Source organism: Eschrichtius robustus, chromosome 15, assembly GCF_028021215.1.
Source record: "Eschrichtius robustus isolate mEscRob2 chromosome 15, mEscRob2.pri, whole genome shotgun sequence".
Classification (NCBI taxonomy): Eukaryota; Metazoa; Chordata; class Mammalia; order Artiodactyla; family Eschrichtiidae; genus Eschrichtius; species Eschrichtius robustus.
In genome coordinates this window covers 88,360,428-88,378,876 of record NC_090838.1, presented here as the reverse complement: position 1 = coordinate 88,378,876, position 18,449 = coordinate 88,360,428, and the positions used below count along the sequence as shown (strand labels likewise).

The window sequence follows — 18,449 nt, the reverse complement described above, 5'->3', positions numbered from 1 at the left end:
AGCACATTTTCCTTCATGTTTCCCTTTCTAGGTGGCTGCACTCAACTTGACTCTCAAGACCCTGTTACTTCCTCCTTAGAGGGGCCTCCTTTCCGTAAAAACGCTCACACGAAGCAATCAAACTAGCACCCATTCGGGGTCTTGGTGCTGATTCCAAGCTAACTTTTCCCCCCTGTGCAAACGTCATAGGGGTTAGAGGTAGACCATCCATGCCTCCTTCCCCCACTCAACTTCAGGCCATTCCATTCCATTAGATGAGCTTGTAATGGAGAGGAACCTCTCTTCTTCCGTAGAGGGACAGTTCAATTAGATTAGGTTGATCGTGGTTAACTTGGTGATATTTAATGTAATAGCCTTTCTTTTGTACCTCTTAGTGAATAATAATTGTGTTCTGGTATACTCAAGAGACTCTCAAAAACTATAGGTTTTCCCCCTGCCCATCCCAATACACACAGTTAATGCAGGATTATTGCCTCTTGCTGATTTTGCAAATCAGGGAGAACAGATCAGCTGCCCAGATGTGTCAGGGAAAGATCATGATCACATCTTGAGGGTGGGGAGTTGGGGCAACGATGGGACGGAAAAAAATAGAGACAGAAAGCCTTCCCTGAACACGAACAGCTGCATATAGAGTGTCTGTCTCTCTGGCTTTGGCCACCCTCGTATCTGATTTGTCCCTTCGTTGGGTTCCTCCTCCCCATCTTGAAAAATACTCCAATAGGTTTCACTTAGAATTTTGTCTTTTTGTGAATGGTCTTCCTCTGGAGGGTTCTCTTGTTGTTAACTCAGACTCTGCTATTCTTGCTTGTTCTCTGTTCTGACTTGAACTTGAAAATGGCACAAATGGGGTACAGCACCCTTAACACCTTTCATCTGACTTCCATTAGGGGACAGATTTTCTTGGGTTAAACTTGTCTCGCCCACCTCTGTGGTCATAGACCTTTTGTAAAGTTGACCACCTCCCTCCTAACCGTGTGTCTGCGTAACTGCTCCAAGAGGTTCTCCTGGCAGAACCTGGACGAGAATGCTCCTCCCCCCACCAGGGCCACTCAGAGAACTGGAGCCAGAAGTGACAATAACGGTGACAGGTAGGCGACCCCAGACTCCACTCTGAGCTCCCTGGTAACATCCTACAGAAGGCCAGACCGCAGTCTTCCTCACTGATGGACAATACTGATCTCATGGTGTGGAGACCATTTTAATAAGAGTTTTAGTTCCCCCAGGTTACTCTTAAATCGCTTTCCCAGACTTGTGTACCTTCGTTAAGCTTTTGGGTACATGGGGAGCAGCAGAGCTCATGAGCATCCTTTGGGCGAGGCTCCAACCTTGCATCTTGCAGACGGTGACGAGGGGCTGCTGCACGCTGGCCCAGCTGCGGGACACTGACTGCCCTTCCAGGGAGATAATCTTTGTTGGTAAAAGACATCTGTCTGTCTTCCCCTCGCTGCTACTTTGCTCAGGAAACTTCATCCCCACGTCACTTGTGCCACTTTGTCCAGTATGAGAGCAAGTGACGTGTGGGCTTGGACCTCTGTCGTGACTTCTTGTTCTAGTTCCCATTCAGAGAAAATGTGGCTGAACCATTGAGAAGTTTGGTCCTTGCCAAAATCATAGTAGAATCCCTAACATTCCTGAGTCTCCTAGTATGTCTGTAAGTCATACTATAGACTAGCTTACATGAGTCTGTAACTTAGTTGATTTTGTAAATAAGATAGAAAACTTTTTAATCAGTAATAAATAAAAATCACATTTTTTGGAGAACTTACTTAGTCATACACATTTGAAAAGTTCTGGTTCACCTATAGGTAGAGTCCAAATTGAGAAGTAGCTCCTAGAAATAACTTTACTAGTATGATTTGCACCAACCAAAAAAAAAATTCTTAATCTATGAGATGCTTCAGTTATGTCACTTCAGAATTTTAAGGGAGATTATTTTAAATTAGTTGTTTGTGCATGAATAGTTATTTCATAAATGCTCAATTGTTTTTAATAGCTTATATGCAGAATTAAAGAACTGTCCCTTTCCTAGGAGTTGGACGCTCAATGGAATCCAAGTTGACATCTTTGGGAATTAGAACTTGTGGAGACTTGCAATATATGACCATGGCAAAACTCCAAAAAGAATTTGGTCCCAAAACAGGTCAGATGCTTTATAGGTTCTGCCGTGGTTTGGACGATAGACCAGTTCGAACTGAAAAGGAAAGAAAATCTGTTTCAGCTGAGATCAACTATGGAATAAGGTTTACCCAGGTACTGCTCTCTTCACAGGTTTTACCTTATAATTCTTTATATTTTCACATAGTCCTTTCTCTCTCCAACTAGACCATAGACTCTTGATGCTTGAAATTAAGTCTTAAAACTCTTGCCTTTCCCAGAACTGGCAGAATGTTTGTTTTTAAGTAGACAAGAGCAGGGCACTAAATCATACACGTTTAATATTGAAAGCTAATCTACTTGAGAAGAATTGTTAGGCATGTAGGAAAATAACATGGAGGGTATTTTTTTTTGTTTGCCTTTCTGTAGCCAAAAGAAGCAGAAGCTTTTCTTCTGAGTCTTTCAGAAGAAATCCAACGGCGACTTGAAGCTGCTGGCGTGAAGGGTAAACGCCTGACTCTCAAAATCATGGTACGAAAGCCGGGGGCCCCTGTAGAAACTGCGAAATTTGGAGGCCATGGAATTTGTGATAACATCACCAGGTAAGCTTATCTTAAAAAGGATATTGGATATTGATGTTTCAGTGCAGGTTATTACAATTAATGGAAAATGAAAAAAACTGAGGAAGAGTATGAATAAAAATCTGCAAAACGCTGATGTTCCTGGACATTCTGCGGAGCCAGGTCTCAGCCCAAGGCTGTCAGAACTACGCTGACTTGCCAGGTTCCAGGCCAGCCTGTCTGTGTGTCCCTGACCGGGCAGACTGTTCTTGGGGTCTTGAGGCTGTCGAGTTTAGTGCAGGGACAGAAAGGGAGGCGGTTGTGGACTTGGCGGAAGGGTCCTGCAGGGAAACGTCAGTGTAATAATTCAGAAAACGATTTCAATGAGACATTTACTTCATTTAGGGAGGTGTAATTTCTCTTCGTGAAAAGATTAATCAGATTATGGTAGTCTCTGGAAACTGGTAGAAGGCATTTTTAAAACCCTATTTTTTTTAATGTGAGGGCCACTAATATAAAACTTCATGTAAGATTTGTGACCAATATGAAAATACCTAATTTTGTATGCCATTTTATACTACACAGGACACTGTATCTTAAAGCTTTGGTTGATTGACAGATAAATTAAAATACAGTGTAGTAGTTTCCTCTTGCTGTCTGTGCATTTTTAAATATCTTATAGTTTCTTAGAACTGTATATTGTGATGCATTCAGCAGTACCTAGGGGCTCACTCTGTCTAAGCAGAATAAGAAAATCAGCCTTCATTTAATCCTTTTTGGAAAACCCAGATATTCCAAAAATCTAATTACAGCATTAAGAAAAACTGGGATTTTAACTGTACTTTATTTCCCCCAATTCAAGGATAATATTCATTCGGCTTTTTTGGTAAGCACATATCTGCTTGCTGTTATTGGTATTTGTTCATTTTTGTCCTAAACATTTTAAAAAGTTTTATTTTGAAAATTTTAAACATGTAAGTAGAGAAAACAGTGTAATGAACCCCATGTACCCATCACCTGATCTCCACAATTGCTGGTGGGCACCTGGCACCATCCTTCCTCTCCTTCCCCCCAGTTATTTTGCAGCAAATCTCAGATACAGTATCATTTCTTCCACAGATATTTCAGTGTTTATCTCTAACAAGACTTTTGTTTGGTAAACACAGGACAGTTCAAAAATCTGCCTGCATTGCTGGCAATAAAGTATACATTTTGCCATGCCCTTAAAATAAATATCTTTGGATGAGACATGATAAGGCGTAAACAGCACGTGATTAATTGAAACAAGTGTAATTTTATAAATGTAGTAAGATGTAGACCAATTGTAAGCCATTAATTTAAGCCTAACACTTTGGTGGTATTGTAACTGCATAAGAAATGCTTTAGGTGAGAGCTTATGAAATATTATAATACTGATCCTGTATTTCCTCTAATTCAGGGGTTGGCAAACTACTTCCTGTGGGCCAAATCCAGCCTGTGGCCTGTTTTTACATGATTCATGGGAGCTAAGAATGATTTTTATATAAAAGATTGTAAAAAATGAAGAATAGGTGAAAGAGACAACAGAGTACAAGCTATTTTCCATCTGGCCCTTCCCAGAAGCCGTTTGGACCCGTGCTGTAGTCAAACTGAAGTCCTGTGTGGTTTAGTAAACTCAGAAGTGTATAATAATTCTGTAATCTCTTGTAATTGGCCTTAATCAAAAGCTGCATGGCAATCATGTGACTCACAGGCACATTTTGATACTGTCATCGAAACGACAAAATTTAAGTTGGATCAGTCAAAGAGCCACGTGTAGATTGAGATCTGTGGCTTGATTATCACTTGGGAAAATTTTTCTTATAACAGTTTTCCTTTTGGGAAAAGAATTATTCTTGGAGTTCTTTTCTGTATATGTGTTTTTAATTTGAATTGTGTGTGTATATATATAATATATATATGTATGTGTTTATGTGTGTGTGTATATATATATATATATATATATATATGTAAATGTGATAAACGAAATTGAAAAGGTCAAATACAGCCTCCAGTCCTTTGCACCTCTCGCCAGCTCTGAGCACCACACTTTTCAACCTTTTTGTGGTTTCTTCTGATATTTACATCCATATTTCTAGATATATACCTCGTTTGCCTGACTTGCTTCTGTAGAAGAGGGTTTTCTCCCTTCTCTCCTCCACTGCCTGTTGCTCTTCTCCCCAGATGCGTTTCTTTCCTGTGCCCCCAGTCGGGTCGGTGGGTTTTGGTTCAGTCACTCTCCACTGTCCCATTATTATGACCTGTACATACTGTACATAGCTGGTCCATAGTGTCCACTAGGATCACATTTTCTTTCCTCTTGAATATGTTTTTCCTGGAGTTAACTGAGTATCTCGTTTTGCTTGCTTTTTTGTGAATTTGCCACTGAGTTTATCCCCGAACTCCCTTCCACTGTGACTGTGTTTTAACACATCAGCAAGTCTGTTACTGGTTTGATCTCTTTTCTTGGAGGCCTTTCTCTTGGGGCCCCCAACCTGCTACTCCGGTCTGAATTCGTTTATTTTAAGACTTGCTGAAAAGTTGGAGTCGTGGGGTGCCCCTTCTCTGCGTTGGATCCCTGTTTTCCTAGATCCCTGATCTCCTCGTATCCTGAGAAGGAATTCATGGGTGTAAACCTGTCTGTCCTCACGCTCAGTGGTGTGCTGACTTAAAGGTTATAAACATATCTTAGAAATCATTTTTCCTCAGACATTTAAAGGCTCCATTGTTGTCATCTTTTTCGGGGTTACTATTGAGAAGTTCACTGCTCTTCTAATTGCCTGTTCTTTATAGGAGATCTGCTCTTTCTGGAACTTTCAGGATCTTCTCTTTATCACAGGTGTTCTGGGATGGTATTGGTTTGTCTTCGTGCCAGGTACTTTGCCAGTATTCAATTTTTCATTTCTATCAATACTAACATTTTACATTGGAGTTTTAAAATTTATTCTTTGGACATTAAGTATTTATAGTATCTCTTACTTCACAGATACAGAGTTCTCTCTAACCTCTTAAATGTTCTTCAAGTCCCAGTGTCAGTCTGTTTCTCTGAGTTCCTTTTTTCCCGTTTTGGTTGCTGTCTTTTATATCAGAGATTTTCTTCAAGCATTTATCTATCTGATAGTTCTTGGCTGTTCATACGTGAACTGCTGAAATGTTGTGGGAGCCTCTGCACTCTTAGTGGGACACGCAGACCAGGGGGCTTCACTCTGGGAGGGCGGCTGGAGGGGCTTGGTCTTTGGTTACCTCAACCAGCTGGCAGCATCTGCGGTTCTTCCTGTGAGATGTTCCACTCAGGGGCTGGGTGAGAAGATGGACCGGTGGCAGCTAGTGTTCCGGTTACTCGGGAGGAGAGGGGTCTGGGTGGGAAGGGGTGTACTGTGCTGCTTCCGGGCGAGGGGCCTCGCTCTTCCTCTGCTGTGCCTGACCACCCGTAGCTTCTCTGTGTCAACATTCCCATCTCTGGGAAGCCGTCCGGGAAGGAGGATGGCCAGCTGTGAGAGCCTGCTTCCCATGTATTCTCTCCCCTTCCTGTCAGGCACACCTGACACCTCTAATTGCTGAGCTCTTCTGAGGTTCTGTAGCATAAACTGGCTTATCTCAAAGTTGGTGCCTTGCTTTAGGCATTTAGCAGGCATTTGAGTATTCTAAATTATGGCTGACATTTTTCCTCTCCTCTTGTCTTCTGTCCCTTTTCTATCTTTTAAGAGTTTACACCTTTCAAAAATAATTTCAAGTCCATTTAGTGTTGTTTTGGAAAGAAATGAAGATAAACACGTGTTTAAACCACTATGGTCCACTACAAATCTTGCTTTTAAGTTACTCTCTATTTATCTGTGTGAAATAAATTTAAGGTAATCATTAGGAAACAAACCAATGGAAATTTTTTGCAAATGATTTCCTTAAAGAAATAGGTACTTTCCATAGATAAATACATAATGTATTCATAGTACTGAAAAAAGAGAGTAAATGTAGTCTTGGGCACCTGATATTGCTGGCACATTCTCTGGTCCCCCTTGAGTTCTTACAGGTGTAAAAATTGCATATTGTAGTCTCTCTGGATTTTAGACACGGCGCCACCATACTTCCTTCCTCAGAGGTGTGCACACGTTTCTGCATCCGCACGCCCGTGTACTGGGCATATTCACATGTGGAAAATAGCGTCAGGAGAATCTGGGAAATTCATCTTTCTCTTCTGAATATTAACCGTACCTCAACATAGATAATCTTGCAACCTAAAACATCTCTGGGAATCTAAAACATTGTACTTACTGCTCAGGCTTTAGTTGCAACATAATAAGCTTATATTTGAATATACATTAACTGAAGTACATTTCTTTAAAACATTTTTCTCAACTTATTTTTGGTTGACCAGCTCTCTGAAAGTCCCAATGTTCTTGATTTTTCTTTTCCCACTTGTTGCCAATGTAATTAATTTAGCATTATTGGCTTCCTTGAAGGAAGACTATCTCCTACTTTTTTAAGGATCATATTTAATACTTATTTAAACTTTTTGATAACTTGCTTTACAACTTTAACTCTTTAAGCCGTTCCATACTACTGAGGTACCAGGGAATACATACAGAACGTAGCTTTTGTTCCTTTAAAAAAGTTAGTTCTGTCACTTACAGGACTGTGACTCTTGACCAGGCAACGGATAGAGCAAAAGTAATTGCAAAGGCTGCACTAAACATGTTTCATACGATGAAACTCAACATATCGGACATGAGAGGGGTGAGTAGTAACATTTTAAAGCAGGATTTTCTGGAATGTTTTTCTTATTTGAGGGTTGATTGGAGGGTGGTCATGGTGCGGTTTAGGGGGTTTATATGCAGCTTTTTCAGCTCCACTGATGTAATATAAGAAGAGAAACTGAAAAATGACTTTCTCACCTGAGCTGGTCTCCTTATTTAAGAATTCACATTTGTTCTGAAATCTGTTTTCTGCTTAGAATAGTAAGTTTCATATCTTGAATTTTTATAGTGCCTTTCTTTTAAACCACCAAAGACCTATCTTAACGTGTGGTATTTGCTTCCTGCTCTGGTTCCCGCAGAAGGAGACGGGGCTGGGGGGAGTGTGAAGCTGCAAATGTTTCCTGACCTTTAAGGTTCTTTTTCATCAGAAGTTTGTTCTGATGTCTGATACAGATGATGATCTAGAAGGGAGAGTTTACCATGGGCACGTGAGGATGCATGATCAGTGAGAGGGCATCAAAAATGTAAAAGCCTTCATTTTCTTAAAGATTAACCTTTGTAGGTTGTGTGTGAGTAAAGGATAGTTACTCGCTTGGTATGGGTGTTGTGGAAGGATTAAAAAGTCACTAAGCCAACAGTGATGAAACTCCTCCCTGGAGTACTGTCATGGGCAGGGAGTGGTGCTTATCTGTGCGGATGCCTGCCGCATACCCACTGCCCACCCCACCCCCAAGCCCGGTTTTTATTGACAAAAATGATAGGTAAAGTAAGGTTGCAAGTAGACTGTCCCCTAGTTAAGTTTTGTTCAAGTTTTATTTTAAAAACTTAATTGGGAATTCTCTGGCGGTCCAGTGGTTAGGACTCGGCGCTTTCACTGCCGTGGGCCCAGGTTCGATCCCTGGTCAGGGAACTAAGATCCCACAAGCCGCACGGCGTGGCCAAAAATAAATAAACACAAAAACTCAATTGATGAGAACTTAAGTGGGTACAGTATTCCACTTTTTTGGAGTTCCTGATTTTGAAGAGATTATGTTTGGGTAGATTAGATACTGTAAAATTGAGAGTAGCTAGTATAGCTAGTATAGAAGTCGTTTTTGTAATAAATTGTATAAAAGGCTGTTTGAATTTACCTTTTTTTCCTAGAAACCTATTTTATTCTGGTTCTAGGTTGGAATTCATGTGAATCAGTTAGTTCCGACTAATCCAAACCCTTCTGCGTGTCCCAGTCGCCCAGCAGTTCAGTCAAGCCACTGTCCTGGTGGGTCACACTCTGTCCTTGACCTCCTCCAAGTTCAGAAAGCTAAGAAGCCCACAGAAGAGGAGCACAAGGAAGGTCAGTGGTGGTCAGCATGGTTCTCGTTTTGGAGCTTATACCGTCAGGAGTGTGAAGTTAGTGTACAGGTCCGTCCAGCCTTGCTCCCTGTGACTCTCAGAAACACGCTGACATTCTGAATTATGATGAATCAGTAATAAAGCTTTATCTGTAATGGATTAAAGTGCTCCCTCCCCCCCTCCCCCCCCCCCCCGCCCCCGCAATGAAGAGACTATTTTATGTCATTTCCTGTATTTTCAGTATTTCTGGCTGCTATGGATCTGGAAATTTCATCTGCCTCTAAAACTTGCACTTTCTTGCCATCTCTTTCTTCACATCTGACATCAAGCATCAGTCCTGTTACTACTAGCAAAGCTGAGTCCTCAGGGAAGTGGAATGGTCTACATTCTCCCATCGGTTTAAAATCAAGACTTAACCTGAGTATAGAGGTCCCATCACCTTCCCAGGTATGTATTTAATAAGTTGTAAATACGTTGTCAGTGTAAAAGTAGTTTTACAGTAGGAATGATGTTTTTAAGTTATCAGTACAGCCAAGAAAGGGAGAAAGGGCAGCTTGACAGGGTGGATCGTGGTGTTAGTTCCAAATGGGAAACAAGTTCAGGGCAAGATTGTGCTTTTGCAGAGATTTGCAACTCTGGCAGGTTGTAAAACATGGATGAGAAAGCCCGTTCTGTGAACTGCCACGGTCAGCAGCCTCTGGGCCTCCCTCACGGTTGTGATCACGTGGACACAGCTCTGTTCAACAGCACGGCTTTGCTGCTCATTAGTAGAGGCCTTTTGTCAGAGGTTTCTCTTGCAGCACTTGCAAACAGTTCTCTCCATAGGGTGAATGATTTTCCTAACACAAGCTATTAATTCCATTGGTGTGGTCTGTAAACGTGGTATGCTGTTGGCATTTTTGCTTCTTGGAAACTTTACATAGCACTTTAAGCTCTGTTGGGCAAAATCAGTTTTCTTTGTTCCCCTAAGTGGTGGGATGTGCTGGCTGTGAGGCCAGGGAAAGGGGCGGTTGGGAAATGCTCGCACTGGGTCCCTGGTGCTGGTGAGTTACCCCGAAATAGTGGCTCCTAGCGAGGTAAGACTGGCCTACCAGCATATGGAATTACTTGTTTTCAAAGGGATGGATAGGCAGAGGATTCTAGTGTGTAGGCTGGAGAGTTGAGCTTCTAGAATCCCTTTTTCCTAGCTTGCTGCTCAGACGAATATAATTTATATTTGGGGGCAGATAGTCTCCTGTCTGAAAGGTAAACCTCTGACCCAGGACTCTACTTCATCCCAGAAATGGACATGCGCCTTAGACACTGGCCACTTCCCCTGGGCAAAGTTTAAGATTTGAGCTTGACAAGGGCCCGCCTGTCTGGTTCAGTGACGAGACATGGCTGAGCTGACCCTGGGGTGCCGGCCAGGGGCCTGCCCTTGTCATCTCGAGTCCACGCATGACCAGCCAGGCATCAGTGGCAAAAGACCAAGATGTTTCAAAAACGTGCTGCTTTGGGGGTGGCTTTCCTAGCCTGATAAAACCTGCACCTTGCGTTCACCATCCGTGATGTTGCAGTGGAAGTGAAAGTGGTGCGTTGACTCTGGAAATGCATTGTCCCAGCATCTGTCTGGTGTCTTAACAGCTAGACCAGTCTGTCTTGGAAGCGCTTCCACCTGATCTCCGGGAGCAGGTGGAGCAAGTGTGTGCTGTGCAGCAAGGAGAGCTGCCTGGCGACAGGAGGAGAGAACCAGCAAATGGCTACAGCACAGGAATGTTGCCACAGCCAGTTGGGACAGTTTTGTTACAAATACCAGAACCTCAAGAATCTAACAGCGATGGGGGAATTAATGTAATAGCCCTTCCAGCATTTTCACAGGTGAGTTGAATTGAGGCCCTTCTACCATAGCGTGAATATCCTCGGCCATCTGGCTTCCAGCTCAGGGCACTTCTCTTTTCCTTTTCTCCTTTGCCCCTTGACCTCCCAGTGGCTGACTCCGTCCCTTGTGGGGAGGAGGGATGGCCCGTCTCCACATCACCTGCGGGACACAAACTGACAGAGCAGCCAAGTATGGACAACAGGGGGCAGCGAAGAGGGAGGCTATGGGGTGTGGGTGCTTACAGCTTCCACCCCAAAGACAGAAACACTCTGCTGTTTCATTGGCCTGAGAAGACCCTGGGGCACACTCGAGTACCAGGGTGAAGATGTGTAACCGTACACTAGGGACAGTAACACAACCAGAGTTTGATGTTTAAGAAGAACGTCACATATGCACCCGTTCTCTTGCGTTGTGCTTCTCATTTCCTACTAACTAGTGCTTCTTGCCCTGGTTGTTCTGCACAGTGTTTTCGTTTTGTTTTTTTTTTTAATTAAGTCAATTCACATTCAATGCTGTATTCCTTATTCTCACCCTATAACCTTGTGAGGATTTAATGAGCTTTGACGTTGAGGACCTAATTCATACAGATCAGAAAAGTATGATTTGAAATAGTCTATTTCGTGAAAAATATAAACCAGCTGCCTATATATATAGAGGCAGCTCAGGTTTGACTTCGAACTTTCTCTTTTCCACCAGGTGGACCCTGAGGTGTTTGCGGCCCTTCCTGCAGAGCTTCAAAAGGAGCTGAAAGCAGCCTACGATCAAAGACAAAGGCAGGGAGAAAGCACCCCTCACCCGCAGCAGGCCAGCACATCCGGTAAGCTTTGCAAGTGACACGTAACAGAAGTGAAGATGTGAGAAATGAAATTGTTTGATTGTTGTGGTATATATATGATGGCCAGAGTCTTTAAGCTGTTAGTCATGTTCAGTGCTCTTCACATCAGGGGAACAGAACTAGTACGCAGTACAGGTTAAGTGCTGTCAGAGTCCTAGGTGGATTTATATCTGTAGCTTCTTGACTTAAAAGTCTGAACAAGCTATTACCCAGAAATCTTTTGAATTGATTATCTGTCAAGCCAGTTGTCCTTTGAGACCGATCCTTCAGAGGATGCAGGTTTAAAGCCCAGAATCTGAAGGTTTCTGAACATGCGTCACAAATACCACATTTAAAATGAAAACAGAATACTGCCTGCTGAACTGCTGGAAGTAATTCGCCTGTTGAGTTTTCACTGACTGCTGCGAGCCCCGTATAGACTAGCAGGTCCCAAACATTACCAGTAAGTGGCTGAGCAACCCTAGGAATCACGGGGCCACCGTCACTTGCCGCCTCCCTCAGGGAGGCCTGTGCTGCGTGCGTGCGTGCGTGTGTGTGTGTGTTCAGGGCTGCTCTTGGGAGGAGGAAGGGGCCCGTCCTGCTCTCCAGGCATGTTGTGTTGAGGATCTTATGTCCATCTTCTTTTAGTGCCAAAGAACCCGCTACTGCAGCTAAAACCAGCAGCAGTGAAAGAAAAGAAAAGAAACAAGAAAAAAAGCTCCATCAGTCCCCCCAAAAAGATTCAGAGCCCTCTGAAGAACATGCTGCTTAACAGTCCTGCAAAAACTCTGCCAGGGGCCTGTGGCAGTCCCCAGAAGTTAATTGATGGGTTTCTAAAACATGAAGGTCCTGCCTCTGAGAAACCTCTGGTAATTTCTTTCATCCTTTTTAAACTTTGACCTTCTCCTTCATCAGATGTTTATGTACTCGATGTTATGTAAATATAGCACTTTCTATCATTTGTTTTCTTAACAGGGAGAACTCTCTGCTTCCACTTCAGGTGTTGCTGGCCGTTCTGGTTTGCAGCCTGAGCCGTCTGGGTGTGTTAGACCCCCAGCGCCCAACCTAGCTGGAGCTGTGGAATTCAGTGATGTGAAGACCTTGCTCAAAGAATGGATAACTACAATTTCAGGTTGGCCTGGCTGGTACCGAGATGTGATGTCCTCTGACTACAGAACATGAACTCAGCTCTATAGAGGAACTATTTTCCTAACTCTAATGAGCGTAAACCAGCCACCCCCCAACCTTCTGACCTCTGGGGGCGGCTCGGAAAGGTTCCTTACCACAGCCCACTCGTGTGGCAGCTCTGAGTCACTACTGTGTAGCACGTAGTTTCCTTGATCCCTGCAGACCTCTGCCTTTCTCCTTCAAAAGCATAAGGTGGTCCTCATTTGAGATTTCTCCCCTCTCTAGATCCAATGGAAGAAGACATTCTGCAAGTTGTGAAATACTGTACTGATCTAATAGAGGAAAAAGATTTGGAAAAACTGGACCTAGTTATAAAATACATGAAAAGGTAACTATTCAGTGCTTTTACCCAAAGGGAAAAAAACGGCATGTCTGTCACCACAGCTACTGGAGGGAGGTGAGGCGCTGAGCGAGTCGTGCCCTTTCTGGCCATCAGTTGTTACGTTGTTAACTGTGCTCTTCAGCATTACTGAAAAGGGAAGCCCTGTATTTTGAATGCCAGAGAAAGAAGTACCATAACACTGGGGAGTTAAAAAAGGGTCAAAACGAGGCTTCCCAAGGTTTATATAGTTTAAACCACAGAAGTACGTTTTTGAGTGTATTTATATACAGACGTTAAAACCCTTAAACCCTAAATATCAATATATATATATGTTAAACAGATTCTTGAAGGAATCGGTCTCTCCTGATCGCTTGTCTCTCCTCACCTGCAGGTTGATGCAGCAGTCGGTGGAGTCGGTTTGGAATATGGCATTTGACTTTATTCTTGACAATGTTCAGGTGGTTTTACAACAGACTTACGGAAGCACATTAAAAGTTACATGAACATTATTACCAGGGAGCCTGCTGCTCTCCGCTACCTGTGCCATAAGTGCTTGTGAGGTATTTGCAAAGTGCATGACAGTAATGCTCTGAGTTTTATAATTTTAAATTTCTTTTTAAGCCAAGTGTTTTTGTACATTTCTTTTCAATAAGTGCCAAATTTGTCAGTATTGCATGTAAATAACTGTGTTTGTTAATTCTTTTACTGTAGCATAGGTTCTATTTACAAAATGTTTGTTTATAAAGTTTTATGGATTTTTACAGTGAAGTGTTTACAGTTGTTTATTAAAGAACTGTATGTATATTTTGTACAGGCTCCTTTTTGTGAATCCTTTAGGAAGCAAATCCTGAACTATTATGGCTGGACCGTTTACAAGCTTCATGCTAAGCTTTGAAATGCCTGAGGGGGCCCAGACTGGTGTTCTACTTTTTCCAAGCAAGGGTAAAGCAAGCTTCCAAATACTCACTCTGATCACTCCTGACCCAAAGCATGAACACAGGAACATGTTAAGAAAAATCTTCTTTACTTCTTTCAAGTGGAGGAATTTACATATTTTGAATTAGCACACACACACACACAATTGAGGATTTAAGTTTTTCCTGGGAAAAATTATGTCCCCCAGATGGTTTAGCGGTTTTGTCTGTCTTTGCCTCTACTGGCCCTTGAGAAACGTCAATAATCATTAATGAAGAATGGTCCAGATTTTCAAAATGCATATAAAAGTTTTTTTCTATGCTATATGTTATGCCATAACACTTTAAAAATATAGTTTATGCCAGTGAATACTCAGGAACATTTTCTTCCAACACCCTACACTGACTTCATTCAACACTGTGCTATAAATAGGTGGTAGTCAGATATTAGGGATCTGCCAGAAGAATTACTCTGATGCTAATAGATCTCTTACCTCAGGGACCCACTTCCCACATTCTTCAGGAAAACCATAACAAACTAGCTACAATCAATCAGATTACTAATATGAAGAAACGAAGAAACCATTATGATGTCTCTGTAACAATTTAGTGTCTACACTAAGTCCAAACAGGTTGGAATCAACACCCTACTGATTGTCTCATCAGAAAATGTATGCATGATAGAATTTGCTAGGACAAAATAGACCAAGATTGATTGATGTATAAGAATTCCTAATGTTAACATGTGCTAGTACACAAGGTATGACTGATGATGATAGTTTAGTTAATAAAATAGTTTGAGAGAACGAGCTACACGGGGATGGAGACTCACAGAAGAGCAGCTACACTGACTGACAGACATGAAGCCTAGCAGAGCTCGCGGGTCAATGTCTGGGTTCTTTATTGGAGTTCAGAACTGTGCTGATTGATTGATTACAGTGGACTCTCATGACCACACAAGCAGTAAATAGCAGCCAGTTATGCTTTACACCATGGTTTCACACAAAAGCAGATAAATATCAGAATGCCTAATTTTCTAGTTTAAAAAATTCCTAAGGGCGTATGGCAGAAGAACGCATGGGGGAAAGAAAAAGAAAACCACCACTGTGGGAAGGATATACATAAATATTTCTTACCTCAAAAAAGTCCCAAGAATCAGAAAATCTGCAGAAGCTTGGTTAATCAAATACTGCAGTACTGATTTAATCAGTATAAAATTGAAAGAGCTTTAGATCTGTAATAAAAATCCAAATTTGGGGAAGGGCAACCTTTAAAACAGCAGCCAGTAGAGGAGGACTGGGCAAGGCGTGGACGAGTGAGCAGGCACGCCGGAGCTGTGGGGACGTGTAATCGACCACTGTCAAACCAGTGTAAGTTTCTTGGTTTCTCATGGAAAACATCTTATACACCTATTTTCTTCCTTCTATGCTTAGCTCGTCAGTTTTCAGATAGGTCCATTCCATTGTCTGCCTTGTTTTCTTGGTAGTATGACAACACCATTTTGCATTTACTCCAATTCCTGACCCGTGTGGAAAAGTCAGATGATCTCAAACACTTTCTTCAGCTCCACAATTAACTGCCAGTCACTCTTCTGCATTTCGTCTCTGAACCAGTCTTTGAGGGCGTCGATGGACTGCCGGCTGATCTGTAAGGCCCAAGGCACAGAGTGAACAACACAATGTAACAAACAAGTGCCAAAGAAGAGCACGTGGCCCCAGAGTTTGTTACCAGATGCTGCTCGGCACAAAGAAAGCTCAGGCAGAAACTGCCAAAGCAGAGCCTGCCTGCCTGCATTTTCTGGGAGCAGAATGCCAGCACCACATCTGTTTGTTGGGGATCTGACCTGGAAGTCCTAGCGGGCACTCTGTCAGGAGGCCAGGCTACAGGCCAAGCCCTAACGAAGAATCCAGTCCCATCAGATTCTAAACGTAAGCCCTCAGCTCCTGAGTAAAAGGCCATCAGAAGAGCCGACGGCCCCCTTTCTTCAAAGGGGCCACTTTTGCTGAGCGAAGATACTTACCTTACTGACGATAATATCTGTAGCTTCAAAATGTCTTCCGTACATTTTGGGAGATTCACCAGGGATGGGTTCTATTTTGACACAGACTTCCTGTCCTTTTTTTGCAACATCCACTTGTTTATGGTTTACTTCAATACTTGTTACTATTCCAATGTCAACAAACTGTAAAGTAAGAACAGAAACTGCAACGTGGGCAGAGGAATCGTGGCAGTCACAGGTGCCCGAACTGGACAGCTGACGTCACTGGAGCGAATGAGCCAGCTGCAAAGCCTGGGCCCTGGGCCCCTCTATCAATCACCTTGGTCTCTGGGTCTCTCCGCAGTGTGATTTTTCTCACTGGAGAACTGGGGGTGACACCACCCCACCCCGTCTGCCTTCACAAGATGGCTGTGAGGACAAAAGGAGGTCGCTCGTGTGCTTTGGGACACGTGGAAAGTGTTCTGTCCATCCGACGTGTTTCCACCCTGCCCTTCCACGTGACAGCTGCCAGAGTAAGAGAGACCAGCAGGCACAGAAGTTCTAAGTCAGAAATGAGCTTGGGGTGACGGGGACGGCGGCACAGAGGCAGGGACCCGTCGTGTGGGCCCCGGCGGCCGTGCTGCTCACCTCAGTCACAGTCTGGGGAAGGCAACAACAACATCATCCCCCCCTTGCTGCCTGTCTTGTGAAGAGACACAGGGCAGTGAGAGTAAAGACAGGTAATCTGGTTTGGCCGAAGCCACACAGGAGATCACTGCTGCCAGAAAGTGTCCTAGCTTAGCCACTGGCAGAGAAGCATGACTCCCAGGAGCAGTGAGTCACAGCACTCGGAGGACGTCAGGTGCCGTCTCCCACTAAAGGAACCAAGTCTGGGGCAGGGAAAGTCCTAGATGAGCCTGGAGCACCTTACTGCACCACAGAGGAAGAAAGGGCCCCAAGTGCTATGTGCAAGGACACAAGGCAGCTTGAACGGGCTCCCAATGATCAAACGCTGGATAACTGGGGTATCAAGAAAAAATGGCATGTATAAGATACCTAATGAAAAGGCTGGCGGGGAGAAGGTTCTTTAGAGAAGCGCGTGGGAGGGGGGATCACAATACTGCCACCATCCATGTCATAACTACTCAGGCGAGGACTGTCAGTGGTGGTTAAAGCCGCTGGGAAGTTCACAGGGACTCTCAGTGCCCCCAGGTGACCGAGTCATTACAAAGGGTGAAGACTGATGGCGATGCTGAGCCGACAGCGCCTTCTCTGATCACCCAAGTCTGCGCTGCGACAGTGACAACCCGTGTGACAGTGCAGAGGCACGCAGGAGCACCTGCGTGCACAGTACCCTTCCCAATCATTCTAACTTGCATCTAGTCACAAGGGGACAGGCAGACAAATGCAAGCTGAGAAATCATCTGTGAAACTGTTCTGGACTCTTCTTTAAAAAGAATGGCAGACTGTTCATAATTGAGACTAAAACACTAATAACCAAATGCAGTGCACCTCAAAGGAACCCTGGGCCAGGTCAGCAAGCAGCATTACTAAAGACATTTGGGACAACTGGTAAAAAGTGAATGTGAACTGTGAATTACAGGATTTTATTGAATTAATGTTATTTTTTCTTAGCTATGATGCTAATCTAGAGGAAAGACGTGAGTGTCCGTTATACTATTTTTTAAGCTTTCCCCCAGACTCAAAACATCAAAAACTTTTGAAGGGCAATAATTCTGCAACTTTCATTACCTGAAGCACTGACACCGGGTGCTTGAGAATCAATACTGATCAAGGAACACTGACACCGAGTTTGTATAAATTACAGGAGGTGACAAGCTCTGCTTGATTTAAGTTTTTTATCACTCTTGGACTCCCAGAACTGCTTTAAGAGATGACACACTTTCTAAAAAGTACAACCAGAACTTACATTTTTGCTAGGCACGCACATGGGTGTCCCCTGCTTCACCTGGCCTGCTTCCACAGTCACGCCCATCACTATCGGATCTCGAGAATTGAAAATAAACTGAGGGAGAATTTTTATCTTGCAGGGAAATACTGCTATGTGTCTAAAAGGAAAAAAGAAAACCCAAGAATTTTTAAGCTTACAGAATCACTTCGAAGCATAAAAAAGCAAATACAGGTGAATACGAGGCTTCCTCTCCCCTCAGCTGAGAGCAGCAGGAAGGCCGCACATCGGCGCTCAGAGGTCCCTGGGGTGCTGCACCCTCTCTTCATTCTCTTCCCTCCCCTCAAAGCAGCTGCATCACAGGAGCACACTGGGCCCAGACCAAAGGCTGAGCCCCGCCCCTGAAGATGGAGCTTGGGTGCCTCGGTGGAATCCACCATCAGGTGTGTCCTGGGGCCCGTGTGAGGCCTATTCTGAGGACCACACAGGCATCACACCACATCCTCCTTTTCTCTACCGCGTTCCCAAATCAGTTGATCCAAAAGGACACTATTTCTCTGCTTATCAAGCATATGCTTAGAATGCTTTAATGGTTTCTAGCATTTTCTTAATCAAACTTCAGTCTTTCCCCTTCAGGTTTCATGATCTGAATAGAGCACACCTCAATCTAAATCCCAGCATTTACCAGACAGTCTACTTTTAAAATGTACCTCAGACTGAGCCGTCCCTCCCTCTGGTCACGCTGGTCTGAGCCTCCACCACGTCCTGCCC

General features: G+C 43.5%; 2 protein-coding genes across 8 annotated transcripts in view; one reads left to right on the top strand and one right to left on the bottom strand.

Annotated features, from left to right (window-relative positions):
• REV1 (REV1 DNA directed polymerase) overlaps window positions 1-13,601 on the top strand; it is an 81,470-nt gene extending 67,869 nt beyond the window's left edge. For 4 of the 7 annotated variants that reach the window (XM_068564993.1, XM_068564992.1, XM_068564991.1 and 1 more), the window contains 11 exons: window positions 2,030-2,250; window positions 2,524-2,696; window positions 7,301-7,403; window positions 8,531-8,696; window positions 8,937-9,142; window positions 10,319-10,552; window positions 11,250-11,370; window positions 12,016-12,236; window positions 12,343-12,499; window positions 12,781-12,883; window positions 13,269-13,601. In XM_068564993.1, the coding sequence (XP_068421094.1) occupies window positions 2,030-2,250; window positions 2,524-2,696; window positions 7,301-7,403; window positions 8,531-8,696; window positions 8,937-9,142; window positions 10,319-10,552; window positions 11,250-11,370; window positions 12,016-12,236; window positions 12,343-12,499; window positions 12,781-12,883; window positions 13,269-13,380 (1,817 nt within the window). In that variant the 3' untranslated portion in view covers window positions 13,381-13,601. The remainder of the gene's footprint in view (window positions 1-2,029; window positions 2,251-2,523; window positions 2,697-7,300; window positions 7,404-8,530; window positions 8,697-8,936; window positions 9,143-10,318; window positions 10,553-11,249; window positions 11,371-12,015; window positions 12,237-12,342; window positions 12,500-12,780; window positions 12,884-13,268) is intronic. The other 3 variants (XM_068564995.1, XM_068564996.1, XM_068564997.1) reach the window with 1 other exon arrangement.
• A 1,067-nt stretch (window positions 13,602-14,668) lies between these two features.
• Window positions 14,669-18,449, bottom strand: part of EIF5B (eukaryotic translation initiation factor 5B) — a 75,891-nt gene continuing 72,110 nt past the window's right edge. Inside the window, exons 22-24 of the mRNA XM_068564998.1 lie at window positions 17,700-17,838; window positions 15,812-15,973; window positions 14,669-15,436 (exon numbers count right to left, since the gene is read on the bottom strand). Of these exons, the coding sequence (XP_068421099.1) occupies window positions 15,329-15,436; window positions 15,812-15,973; window positions 17,700-17,838 (409 nt within the window). The 3' untranslated portion in view covers window positions 14,669-15,328. The remainder of the gene's footprint in view (window positions 15,437-15,811; window positions 15,974-17,699; window positions 17,839-18,449) is intronic.